Source organism: Actinia tenebrosa, unplaced genomic scaffold (assembly GCF_029948245.1).
Source record: "Actinia tenebrosa isolate PJP-AT-01 unplaced genomic scaffold, QUT_ActTen_1.0 PGA_scaffold7__59_contigs__length_16204524, whole genome shotgun sequence".
NCBI classification, from domain to species: domain Eukaryota; kingdom Metazoa; phylum Cnidaria; class Anthozoa; order Actiniaria; family Actiniidae; genus Actinia; species Actinia tenebrosa.
In genome coordinates, this window is record NW_028292584.1 from 3,243,221 (window position 1) to 3,256,543 (window position 13,323).

A 13,323-nucleotide genomic window follows, 5' to 3' on the forward strand; every position below is an offset into this window, starting at 1 on the left:
TTGAATCTATCCCACGCTGCTGCCGGCCTTCCTGACTCGAAATGCCTTCCACAAACTCTCTCGTTTTTCAGAACATTCTTCCATTGTATGTCGTCGCGACTTATCGCCATAATCCATCTTTCTCGTCTCTCTCTGCTCAGTTCTTCAGCTTCTTCTCCTTGTTTATCAACAACAGAAGGTATCCTGAAGAATCCTATAGCCGTATCTTTTCTGCTATTACTTGAACAGCCTACAATAATACAGTGAACCATGACAAAAGTTGCTATACACCCGTGAAATGACGTGGTTCGATACGCTTTGTTTATATATATGCGACACCAACATGGCGGATAGCAACCGTCGTCAAGCAGTTAGTCACGTGAGTGAAAACCAAGAATACCCCACCCCTCCCTTGTGTGTTTCCTTGTGTTCCTCCCCATTAGTTTCCATACCCTCGCGTCTTTGAGCAAAATCCAAGATGGCGTACTACGGTCAACAACAGGCATACGGACAGCAGGCCCCTGGATTTGACCAAAACTTCTTATGGAACATCTTCCAGAAGTAAATAATATCACTTTACTTTAGTTAAATAGTTGAACTTTCCATCTATTAATCTTGGGATTTGTTTTTAGGGTTGATAAGGACAGAAGTGGGGCAATTTCTTCCAATGAACTTCAACAAGCACTGTCAAATGGTAAGTCCTACTAAGTAAAGGTTAAAGTTAAATTTTGCTTTGTTTAACGCAATATTTGATTGAAATTACGAAGTTTAAACTTCTTTTTTTGTGTTGAGGTGGCCAAAATGTCAAAAAAGTATTTTTTCAAGGTTTCTTCGATATGGAGAACTGTAAAATTTGCTTGAAAAACTATAGAACTGCTCTATGAATGATAATTTTGACTTTTTGTACTATTGTACACGTTCTGATCATATTAAATTAGCGATCTTGTCAAAAAAGATGACTCCTAAATGATGTTTTTAGGCCGGTTAAATATGGTTTTGTACTTTTCCGTTTTCTGCTCTCTTACCATGTGGAAAAGTTGCCAATAATACCCAGGGGGTCTTTATTGTATTACTTTTCAAATGTATCGAAACCCTGAAACAACCTCTGGACTGATCTGATCAATCTAAGGCATGGCTAACTTACAGATGGAACCCTGAAACAACCTCTGGGCTGATCAAAGTCAGGGTATGGCTAAGTCACAGATCAAACCCTGAAACAACCTCTGGGCTGATCAAAGTCAGGGCATGGCTAACTCACAGATCAAACCCTGAAACAACCTCTGGGCTGATCAAAGTCAGGGCATGGCTAACTCACAGATCAAACCCTGAAATAACCTCTCCAGTGATCTTTAAGTCAGGGCATGACAAACTAACAGATCAAATCAGGGTTTAGCATGTTAGGTTTCGCAGAGGGAGGAAAATAGAGAACCTGGAAAAAACTCTCAATTCAAGGGCCAAGGGCATTTGATATTTTTCTCTTATTCTCTCTATCTTCATTACATACAACGAATGCATAGTTTATCAATACTATACTATATCAATTCAAGCGAGAGACCTAACAAACTTTACTCTCATGTGATGCTGATTTTCATGGACAGGAATCAAACCTGAGGCCCAGAGGTGGAAGGGGATCACAACATTGCTTTAACATTTGTCGTTTGCAGTCTTCTTTAATTTAGACCCTGTAATTCACAATCAGTGTTACATTTCTGAAAGCTGTTAATCAAAACCACTTTGGTACTTACTGATGGGATAGAAGTTTTTTATTTTAGATAATTTATTTATTTATTTTATTTTAATTAGTATATGTAATAGGACTCCATGCTGTCCAATTAAGAAATAATTGGACGAGGAAAATTTCAAGGGCTGACAAAATTGGATGAGGCTGTAGGCCGAGTCCAATTTGGCAGTCAGAGGAATTTTTCGAGTCTAATTATTTCTTGATTGGGGAGCATGGAATCTCATTACCTATTAATTATATAGCTTCCTAATTAATCCCATATCAACAGCTTCTCATTAATCCCATATAGGTAACTGTCCAATTATTTTCTTAATTGGACAGTTACCTATATGGGATTAATGAGAAGCAGTATAATTAATATTTTAACAGGAACATCTAATTTAGCACAGCCTAGTTTAAATAGAGTCCTGTAGTTTAAATAGAGTCCTGTAAACATTTCCATTGGTCATGTCAAACAGGTCTTTCCTTAGTTTAATAAATCAGATGCATTCAGGTAAAGTTTAAAAAAAGATGTTTGTACCCAAGCTAGACCACAATGCACCATGTTGGTTATCTCAGAAAAGGTCTGTGTAGCAGCATGAGAGTAAGATTCTTTGTTTATGCCTGGGTAAATGATGTTAGAGTCTTCAAAATATGATTCTATACTGGGACACATCTATAGCTCCTGTTATCATGGCTGTCATGTGAGAAAATGAGATTTCAAAATGTGTAAATCTTATCATTTTATAGGAACTTGGACCCCTTTCAACCCAGAGACAGTCCGTCTTATGATTGGTAAGTCATTCCAGACTACATCAAAAGATATATGTGGTATATATTTTCCCTAATGCATATATCATTTTATAGGAATGTTTGACAGGGATAACAATGGTACTATCAACTTCCAAGAGTTTTCAAGCCTTTGGAAGTACATCACAGACTGGCAGAATACCTTCCGCAGTTATGACCGTGACAACTCTGGAAGCATTGATAGAAATGAATTAAAAACAGGTATAGAAAGAATTTATATAAGTTATCCAATTTTATGATAGTTGATTTCCAATGAACAATTAATTTTGTTGAAGAAGCAAAACAATTCAAAAAAGTTAATTTCTTGTTGAAAATGTGGTATTTTTCCAACCTGGAGCTTGGAATTTTTTTTCAGAGAAAGATTTGCTTGACGAAACATAAATCTTATACTTATTAATTATTCATGAGCTCATCAACCAACCGGTTTCTTATTTGTACCAAGTGCAGTAGTTTGAAACCCCCACTAAATACGACCACACCCATTTAAAAGTTCTAGTACTTTGAAATATTTCGAAGTGCATTTCATATGACTAATTCAATGTTTTTTTCTTCCTCAGCTTTAACAAACTTTGGTAAGTTTTTTTTTCACTTTAAAAAATGTTAATTGAATTAAAGAAACTTCGTTTTCTCCTACTGTATATTAAATTGCTGGTTGGCTCAGGATTTTGGTACTGCTATTTCATAAAAAGGTTTGATTAAGGTTTTGTTGCATGGTGCATGTGCATTTCAAGTCCAAAATGGAATGGTCGTTGTGAATGCAATCAGAGAAAGGTCACATCAATGTGGAACTTTACCAGTTTTACTTTCTCTGCATGTTTTTCCAGCATATTTTCTTATGTGCTACATTTGAAGCGTGGTATGCAACATCCAACATGCAAAAAAAAAAACCTTTCTTGAAATTGTTGTATATGACAAGCATACCACAAGCTTGCACTGTTATTTAAACAGGGTTCATATTTATCGATGTTGCTGTCAGAAAGCTTGAATACAACATAGATCATCATACCTGATGATAACAGTCCTCTAGTTACAATGAATTCAGTGATTAAAGTAATTTTCTTGTTTACTGTATCACAGGTTACAGATTGTCTGATAGATTTTATGACATTTTAATCAAGAAGTTTGATCGATCTGGTCGAGGTGTTGTTAACTTTGATGACTTTATTCAGTGCTGTGTGGTTATTCAGGTTAGTGAAGTTTCATGTCTCTAACCCCTGCGTCCCATGGATTTATACATACCTCAACAGATTTTTCATAAATTACCCAGAACATATATACTTATTTCAATAAAGCTAGTCACCAAAAACCTAGAAAGCTGTGATCACTGAGAATCATGGGGAAATGTTTTATATTCAACCAGTAAAGCTTTTGACAAAAACTACAGCTGCAGTTGAGGATGCTCAGAGGAGGTTAACTTGTAACTACTGGTAGAAGATCTCAAGTCCATCAACAGTTATCAAGCGGTTGAAACATGTTGGTCTCAGCTTAGTAGCTTTTCAGGTGACTAACTTTATTGAAATAAGTGTATAGAGTACAAACAATAAATGCGTGCAATAGTTATCACTATTTAGCAGTAAATAGCACTAATTAAACAAAAGAAAGCAATAGAATTTGCATAAAATAGCACTATTTAGTGATATTTATGTTGCACACTTTTAGCATTTGCATTCTATTTACAGCTTTGTTACTTATAATCTCTAGATATTCCCTGGTGGTTGGCAATTGGAATAATAATAATAAAACAATAAATGAAACAATGAAAGGCGGCTAATTCCCTACTCATTATAGCATTTAGTTTAGGACACTTATTTAGATGAAAAAAATTCTTCTCAAAATATTTGTAGATTGGCTGCTTATGTTAGAAGATGCCAAAAGTATCTCTTGAAAAAGACTCGTAGTGTTGCAATAATGTTTTTTTCTTTTGACATATTCTAGATGTTAACAAGTGCATTCCAGAACTATGACACCAACAGGAATGGCTGGATCACTATCGGCTATGAACAGTTTCTTTCATTGGTCTTCAGCATCAAGACCTAACTGACAAGCCAGCCATCACTAATTTACTCTTGTTGAGAATGCTAATTAACCATTATTGAGACAATTCTAGAGTTCTGTAACTACAACCTTTGTTATTTAATATTATAGTTTGTAGTCACTAAAAAGCCATTGGGATAAAATTAATGAATTAGCATGTATTCAAATTACATAGCAATAGGATAGACCTTTCCTTAATTCACTTGAGTGTCCAAATTGTGGTGGAACTTGACATGTTCATACGTTTACTGTGAATTATCAAGACCAACCTTGACTTGAAGCAATTGTTTTATGGTTATTCAAGTAAATTTTGGAAATATCTATTTTTTAAATATATATTTCATGTACAAATTTGCAGTATACTAGTTATTTGTAATGTTTTTCTTTGCGAGCATATGACCTTTGTGTAAGAATCTATTCTGTGCCTTGAAGTTACAAATGATCACAGTAGTTCAACATCTAATTTATTCAACCGATGATCAACTGATTCAATGAGTGAAGTGAAAGAAATTCATTTATATCATTTGTAAGGTTATTACACTAGGATAAGCTCAAAATATGCCTTGTATTGTCTTTTAGTGTTGTGTTAGATTTAAGACAAGCTAGCTAGACCAATGGAGTATGCAACCATTAGCACTGATTGCCAGCAATGAAATGCACCTTGGAATATTTTTCCAGAAGATGGACAGTTAAAGAGTGCAATTTTTGCTTGGAACAAAATAGAATGTTACAAAGAAACACTATAAAATATGTCAAACTAAATGTGGTGTTTTATGTACACTGCTAGCAGAACTCACTTTTCATCTTTCTATTTTTCCCAAGTCATTCAATTTACTGGTTTTTTGTGCTTGATGCTTAGAAAGAACCATGAAAAAAAAAAAAAAAAAAAAAAAAAAAGCAGAAAGCAAAACAACAAAAAAACAAAGCAAAAAGACTTCATGAATAGAGAGATGAAAAAGGGACCATGACTAGCAGGTTAGTATTGTGAGCATTCCAAAAAAAAACCTCTGAGATAAAAACAGCATCGAAATAAGATCTGCGTGATTGGATTTATCAAGCTGATAAACAAGCATTCAATATATGTAAAGTGCATAGCCTTAATAAAGCTTTCTTTCCACCTGAATTGATTTCTTTGTTTTAAAATTATTATTATTAAAAAACCTCTGAGATAAAAACAGCATTGAAATAAGATCTGCGTGATTGGATTTATCAAGCTGATAAACAAGCATTCAATATATGTAAAGTGCATAGCCTTAATAAAGCTTTCTTTCCACCTGAATTGATTTCTTTGTTTTAAAATTATTAGTCACACTTTTTACAGAAAAAATCTTCCATACTTTACATGTGGGATACTTTTAATTCATAAATGTCTTGCAATAAATTTTTGTAAAATTATCCAAAAGATTATAAAACCAAAACAAGATTTTTTTTTTTTTCTAGTTGTATACGTGTGTATGCAGGTGTAGTTTGACTTTATGAAGTACATTGCTTTAGGGCATTGTGCACACAGGTTAGCAGCTGTTATACTGGATGAAGTGAAAATGTTGATAATGATGATGATTAATAAGTACTACTGAACTACCATTGTTAATTTTCTAAAATAATTTGCGCTAGGTGTTAATTAAAAAAAACCAAAAAAAAGATTAAAGTAACCCTGACATAGTAATCATGCATAAATTTACTTCTAACTCTTTCTTTGTCACCTTTAAAATACATTCCATTTAAAAAGTTTACTTTCATATTTCCTAATAAACCATCTTTACCAAATTGTTTTTTATTTATTTTTTGGACAAGTATAAAACAAAATTAGCTTTTATTATTATTTTTTTAGTTTATGGGCTCCCTGTGTCACGTGTCCACATGAAGGTGTTATATTACGTAACGTGCAAATTTGGTTTACATATTGTAGAATTTCTACAGCGATCTACAGCATATTTTTAGCATCCTTTCAAAGTACTTAGCCATGATCGAGGTACTAGACAAACGGTACCTGGCTATCTGTGCCATCGTTACTGTCGCTATGCAGACGTCTTTCTTCATCGTTGCTGCCACTTGTAAATTTGACAAAGTGACCGATTTTGCTGGAGGGACGAACTTTGTGCTCCTTGCCATTTTGACTTTCTGTTTAGGACAGGTGATCAATTGATTATACTACCCCATGTTACTTGTTTTTTTAGTAAATCTATTCATTTTAGTTGACACTACCTCTGTAAGGTTCATCGACCCTTATATTTTTACAGTCGGTTTTTGAGCATTTTTTACGTTTCTGTTTGTAATTTTCAAAGGTTATTTTCAAAGATTATATAACTTTGCTCATATTCACACTCTTCGCCGTTTAAATTTGACTTTGGCGGCTCCAGATACGGTATATTTGCTCAGAATCTTCTTATAAACAGAGAACGTAGTAATTACAGATCAAACGAAAAAAAAAAAAAAATGGACGATGGAGGGAGAGGGCAGTTACTATTTTTTGATTTTCTTACTGAGGGTGTGCAATAGCAGTAATATACCTGAAATGGAAAAGTGTTATAACATAGTATTCTCTTGAAATTTTACCTTATTCTTTATTCTTATAAATCTTCTGTCTCTAAAGGGGGTGGTGTCATCAAATTTAAATCCACCTCCCTGGATCTGCCTAGTATAGTTATCTTTGTTAGGTGTATTAATGGCAACACTAGGGCTGACAAAGGTTGTCATAATATTGATGCTCATTAAATAATTATTTGAACCCCAATTTGACCAGAGGTGGGATGTCATATGAGTAACAAGGGTGCTTTCTTAATAATACGAGGGATTTTTCTTTAGGTCCTTCAGTCTCTCCTCTCTCCACAAAATCTAACAAGCAAAGTTCAAATCAATCTGTGAATTAGCCATTCTCTAACTTAGATCAGCCCAGAGGGTGTTTCAGGGTTTGATCTGTGAGTTAGCCATGCCCTGACTTTGATCAGCCCAGAGGGTGTTTCAGGGTTTGATCTGTAAGTTAGCCATGCCCTGACTTTGATCAGCCAAGAGGTTGTTTCAGGGTTTAATGCAAATTTTAAGATTAATACACTGCTAATACCAAAAATATCTCTTTATGATAACCAATAGTATGTTATGTATTTTATTATAGACATACCATGACCGACAGATAATGGTGACTGTATGCGTGATTGTGTGGGGAATCAGACTGTCAGGCTACCTACTTTATCGCATCATAAAGATTGGAGAAGACAGGCGTTTTGACGACAAGAGGGAAAACTGTCTTGCCTTTGCTGGTTTCTGGATCTTCCAAGCTGTTTGGGTGTTTACTGTGAGCTTGTCAGTCATCATGATTAATGCTCCGCTTCCTAAGAATGCGAAAGGTCTTGGTACATTGGACTATGTTGGGGTTGCTATATTTGGAGTTGGACTTATCCTGGAAGCTGTGTCTGATCAGATAAAGTTTAGCTTTAGGAATAATCCAGTAAGTATATATTCAGGATTTGTGGCTGGAATGAAAGCATAAAGACTAATACTGTATATAATGCATGTCAAAGCAGGGGCGGATCCAGGGGAGGGGTGCAGGGGGTGCGCACCCCTCCCTGGTTTGACTTTGTGCCCCTACTTCGAAGAAAACCAATGCTGTTTTTTCTCTTTGATTCTAAGGGGTGCACCCCTCCCAGGGTTAACATTGTGTGCAGCACCCCTCCCTGAACAAAATTCTGGATCCACCCTCTACAGTCCCCCTTTGCACCCCTCTCGATCTGCACCTGTTCAGGTTTATAGCACAAACTTCTGACAGGGATGGGGGTGTGTTGTAGAAAAAACATGGTGAGTAACTAGTGAAGAAGTAAATTTACATTTAAAAAACAAACATTGTAATGATGAGTAGACCAGGGGTTGCATTTGCCCTCCCAACGCCTACAGGCCTGATGTTGGATGTGCGAACAATGCAATCTCAAAAATCATTTCATTATTGTCCCTCCAAACAAACATGACTGCCGTTTCTTCAACAATTTTGTAACAAATTTTGAAATATGAGCAAATAAACTTGTATTGTAATGTATTGCAGCAAAAACTCTTTTATGTTTAACCAAACTTTTGATTAAATCTAATAATACAGGAAAACAGAGGAAAATGGTGTGCTGTAGGTCCTTGGAAATGGTCTCGTCATCCCAATTATTTTGGTGAGATGTTGGTCTGGTGGGGTATATTTATAATCAGCTGTAGCATACTGGAGAAAGGTGAATGGGCAGCAATACTGAGCCCCCTTTTCCTTATGGCTATTCTGTTGTTTTTGAGTGGAATACCACTACTGGAGAAGAAGGCTGATGAACGCTATGGCAGGTAATGGGGCATGCATTTCTTTTGTACTATTTAGAGAATTTTGGTAGAGGCAAACCAGTTTCAGCAATTTGCACATTTGATGTCAGTCTGTTATATTTGCCAAGGTGCTAATTGTTTCAGCGATTTGCACATTTGATGTCTATTTAATAGTTTGCCAAGGTACTAATTGTATATGTTCTCTTTGCCTTGTAGTCTTACAACCTACAGGATCTACAAGAAAAACACCAGTCCTCTGATCCCTCTGCCTCCTCCTTTCTATGCCATCCTTGGCAATATTATCAAGGCACTCTTCTGCTGTGAATTCCCATTGTATAACCACATTGATGATGAACCAGGAGAATCATCATACATCAAACAACAGAAACAACAAGCACAACCAGCTGAAAGTGCTTGATAAGGATATAAAATTTTCATGGTTTTGCAAAACTAGAGCCAATCAGAATAGAACAGAATTTTCAGCCAATTATGTTACAGCATAAGTTGTTGGCTTCTGATTGGCTCAAGTTCAAATGCTTTGTTTTCTTGCCAGATTATTATTGGTTGATATAATTGTAAGAGGGGTGAGTTCCTGGTTACATTATCCAGTTATGCTTCAAAGCAGAGGGAAGGAAAAATGGTCCAGACAAACTTTTATTTTATAAGAAATCCAAACTTATTCTTTTGCTTCTGCAAACAGTCTTACACTATCACACAAAAAAATATAATTTTTTAAAAAACCTTAATTCCAAAGCTACAGTAGTCTGATCCTAATTCAAATGCTACCAACATTGCTTGGCTTATTGAACACTTAAGTTTGTCAACCAATGAGATTACAAATTGAAAACAATAGAATTTGAGTTACATGTATTGAAAAAGACTAAAATGGTTGCAAGTGAGGCTAGTATTGAAAGTCTATGAAAGCTATTCAAGGAGATGAAATGATGAAAAAAGAAAGAAAAAGTAAAAGTATATTTACACAAATAAAATAAAATAAACTGGAGTGTTTACGGTTAGAGTGTAGTTATGATACCTAAACACATGATGTACAGGTAGTGTTGCCATAGAAATATGAAATCAAATAAGAGTAAAACATTGTAATGATAGTAGAGTACAAACCAAAAATTTTCAAGAAATTGCACAAATTTGTAAGTTCAGTAGACATTTGTTAGTTAACTTTTTCAGGGATATATGGTATGCACTCCATCAAATCAAATGACAATACCATGCCAAGGTATAGCTTGTAATGATATTATTATTAACGATGTACTTATTGCATATATATATATATGTATATTATACAATAAAAAATAAATTGTACAATTTTAAACCTTTTAAATTGTATCAATGAACTATCCTCCATTGTTTAGTGGTTGTACCAGGCAACACAGGCAGAGCCAGTACAACCCTGTCTCATGAACGTTTTACACACCATCGACATTAAACCATTACAGATGCAATGAGAATCGACATGAATGTATTGGTAACCTGTATTAAATAGAGGCAAGTCATTATTAAGCCAGTTTTATTTCTCTTTGTTCATCTTCAGCTCTCAATGATTATACACCAATTTGAAATAATAATGGTGACCAATTTGAATAACTATTGGTTCTGGACTGACTAGCCTTTTTTTACATGTTAGCGGGGCTAGTCAGTCTGTCACAATAGCTATCTAAATTGACCACCATATTTTTATTGCGTACATGTATAAATACTTCATATTATTTTTTGGTATTTTAAATGATAAAGAATCAGTGGTATATATATAGGGTTTTTATGACTGCTGTTAGATCAACCCACATACCTATATGGTGGTAATCACCCTAGCATTGTATGTGCTGGACCCACCACAGCTTTGAGGAGAGAGAATCGAACTAGTTACATATTAACTGAATATGAATGTTTCATTGGAAAGCATCACTGATAGTATGCAGTGAATAGTATTTAAGAGTTAACTTCTTGATGGCTAGCGTCATGTCTTTAAGAGATAACTTCTTGATGGCTAGCCTCTGTAGAGTGTTTTCATGTGACGTCACAGTGGCCATGTTGGTGTACCAAAACAATACATTTTCTATCTGGGAATTGAGCTCTATTTTTATGCAAAAACTGTGCAGACAGTTTCTATTGTTTGGTACACCAATATGGCTGCCTTGTCACGTGTGTGTAAACGCTCTATAACACAATACCACCACCACTAAATTCAGGTCTCTGGAATAAACAAAATAACAAGAAATAATAAGACCTCAAAACTATTGAATATGGAATTATCTAGGTGCACATGTGTTTGAGGTACCATGATGCATTGTGGTCAAACTTGGGTACAAACATCTTTGCTTAAATGCCTTATATACCTAATTGAAAAAACGTCGGGTTCAAAAAAAGGTTATATCATCAAAGCTAAGACCGAAGGGGAGCACGGGAAGACAAACAATTACGCTAATTTCATGCGTATTGCAGTTTTCCCTTCCTGTGCACATTTTATGCATCATGGCTTTGGCATGTTGTTAATCTAGGTCAACTGCCTTTGCTCTACTGTGCATTTTTACATGTCTATATGCAAATATAAGACACATTTTGGAGTACCCAAAATCCTTTTCGGTCTTAGCTTCGATGATATGACCTTCTAGAACCCAACTACATTTTTTCAATTAGGTGTATGTATGGTGTTAGTATTTTTATGCAAATGAATATCATAAATCCTGCGTGCTCATTGATCACAATTTACGTCTTATGCTGTTATATTCACCTACAGGGGAATAAGGCACACTTATGCAGGCTCGTTTGTTGATTTGTGCCGCTTGCAGAGATAAAAAGAATTTGAACACATAAAAAACATCTTTTTGCCTTTTATTCTGATGAAAAGGGATGCACACCACCTGTCAACAGCATGAGAATACATACCGTTTTGCGTTCCATAAATTCTAACCAATCAGATGTAGCTGTGGGTAGTAACCCCATGGAGTGACACTTGTACAACGCCAAGATAACAAGGCTCAGGTTGCCAAGGAAATAGATTATTTTCTGTAGGTAAGCACTGTCATGATCTCCTTCAATTGCTTTATAAGCTGTGGTACAAAATAGTACACGTAAGTTAGTAATGTTTTATGATCAATATAATTGGTCAAGAACAGTGCTGTATTTCAGAACAGAGCACAGTTATCTGCTTTTCAGAAAAGTATAAGAAAACAGCATAGAAGATCGCAATGTATTTTTATTGACACATTGTGCTTTTCTTCTTTTGTGCTTTAATCATTTTGTTTGTGCTTGATTACTGCACAGAGTTTCCATGTCTAAATTCAAAAATTATCTCTGGAATTTCCGTTATCATTCCTTCTTCTAACATTTTACTATTTGCAGTCAATATTTGTTGTACTATAGAGGCTATGCACCTTCATGTGATGGCAACCATGACAGGAGGCAGGAACAATTAAATCTGGTCTAATGTGATTTACCTGAGAAAGAATTCACTTTCCCAAGGAAAAAAATGCTCCATTGTTGTGCCTCCAGTCATGGCTTCTATCAGTCGATGGTGCATAGCCTCTATACCTATGATATTCAGCTGAAAGACCTAAGTTATCTTATTTGCTTTTCAAATATCCAAAAAGTTGAAGTGGACTCCCCCCTCCCTGGGTTATGTTGCGAAGGATTTTAAACTCACTTGATTTAATGGCCAACAATGCTTTGACAGGTCGAAGAAACATCATTCCAACCATCATAATGGGGAAGATAGAGATGGAATTACCAGCCATGTACATTATGAACAAGTTCATCGGGATCTGTTTGAAGGGACCCAGAGCAATGTCCCATGTTTTCTGTAATTATAATATCCCACATAAATGACATTAAAAAGAAATAAGAAAGCAAAAGCAATAAGAAAATGTTTCAGAGTTTGTTTCGAGGAGATACGCTTTATACTGGGGAGTAGGGCTGGGACTTTAGTGGGGAGGGTCAGTAAAAAATGAATGTAAACTTTTGTGTATGGTCAATCTTCTTATTTTGATGAAAGCAAGTTTAACACAAACCTTCGCCACAAGATGCGTGCTATTCAAGTCCCTAGGTTCCTATAATACAGAAGAGCAAATATAAGATATCATATCTATAGAACTCTTCAAGAATCAAGGAATATTTTCGTCCAAACTGGCTTCTTACATGTTGTACGCGATTCTCAGTGTAACCAAGAGGTGCTGGTAGGTCAGACGCGCATAATTGAAACTGCCGATCAGGGACATACTTGGGCCTGAAAACACACAAAATACCTCTCAGTACTAAGCTGGATGAGTATTCTATACTGTAAGAGTATTATTTTAGCGGTACCTACCTCCCAGTCAAGTCAATAGCCCATTTATTCGTAGTCTTTTTTGAAAGAATTTTGTTCGCCATATTGTCTTCTTCAAAAAAACTATACCGCGGTGGTCTGGGGTCTACTAGTTTCCAGGCTTAGAACAGCTGAGCCTAACCGTGAGGGCCATGCGCAAGACAACAAAAAACATCCAAAC

The 13,323-nt window shown here is 35.5% G+C and overlaps 3 protein-coding genes and 1 pseudogene across 4 annotated transcripts in view; 2 read left to right on the forward strand and 2 right to left on the reverse strand.

Moving 5' to 3' along the window:
- LOC148905355 (uncharacterized) overlaps positions 1 to 372 on the reverse strand; it is a 2,358-nt pseudogene extending 1,986 nt beyond the window's left edge.
- Positions 1 to 5,666, forward strand: part of LOC116295867 (programmed cell death protein 6) — a 13,086-nt gene extending 7,420 nt beyond the window's left edge. The window contains exons 1-7 of one of the 2 annotated variants that reach the window (XM_031703826.2): positions 427 to 540; positions 612 to 673; positions 2,450 to 2,494; positions 2,567 to 2,710; positions 3,067 to 3,081; positions 3,587 to 3,696; positions 4,445 to 5,666. In XM_031703826.2, coding sequence (XP_031559686.1) covers positions 458 to 540; positions 612 to 673; positions 2,450 to 2,494; positions 2,567 to 2,710; positions 3,067 to 3,081; positions 3,587 to 3,696; positions 4,445 to 4,546 — 561 coding nt within the window. In that variant the 5' untranslated portion in view covers positions 427 to 457 and the 3' untranslated portion in view covers positions 4,547 to 5,666. Of the gene's footprint in view, positions 1 to 426; positions 541 to 611; positions 674 to 2,449; positions 2,495 to 2,566; positions 2,711 to 3,066; positions 3,082 to 3,586; positions 3,697 to 4,444 lie in introns of those variants that run through there. The other variant, XM_089040366.1, reaches the window with a different exon arrangement.
- A 766-nt stretch (positions 5,667 to 6,432) lies between these two features.
- Positions 6,433 to 10,166, forward strand: LOC116295835 (uncharacterized). Its single transcript, XM_031703792.2, has 4 exons — positions 6,433 to 6,677; positions 7,656 to 7,988; positions 8,628 to 8,851; positions 9,044 to 10,166. The coding sequence occupies exons 1-4, from the start codon at positions 6,507 to 6,509 to the stop codon at positions 9,243 to 9,245; spliced, it is 930 nt and encodes a 309-aa protein (XP_031559652.1). The 5' UTR covers positions 6,433 to 6,506; the 3' UTR covers positions 9,246 to 10,166.
- A 169-nt stretch (positions 10,167 to 10,335) lies between these two features.
- LOC116295846 (ER membrane protein complex subunit 4) lies at positions 10,336 to 13,293 on the reverse strand. Its single transcript, XM_031703803.2, has 6 exons — positions 13,146 to 13,293; positions 12,977 to 13,064; positions 12,850 to 12,888; positions 12,486 to 12,639; positions 11,729 to 11,892; positions 10,336 to 11,035 (listed from the first exon to the last, which is right to left on the reverse strand). Exons 1-6 carry the CDS (start codon positions 13,205 to 13,207, stop codon positions 11,000 to 11,002), a joined length of 543 nt encoding a protein of 180 aa, XP_031559663.2. The 5' UTR covers positions 13,208 to 13,293; the 3' UTR covers positions 10,336 to 10,999.
- Between the last annotated feature and the right edge of the window lie 30 nt (positions 13,294 to 13,323).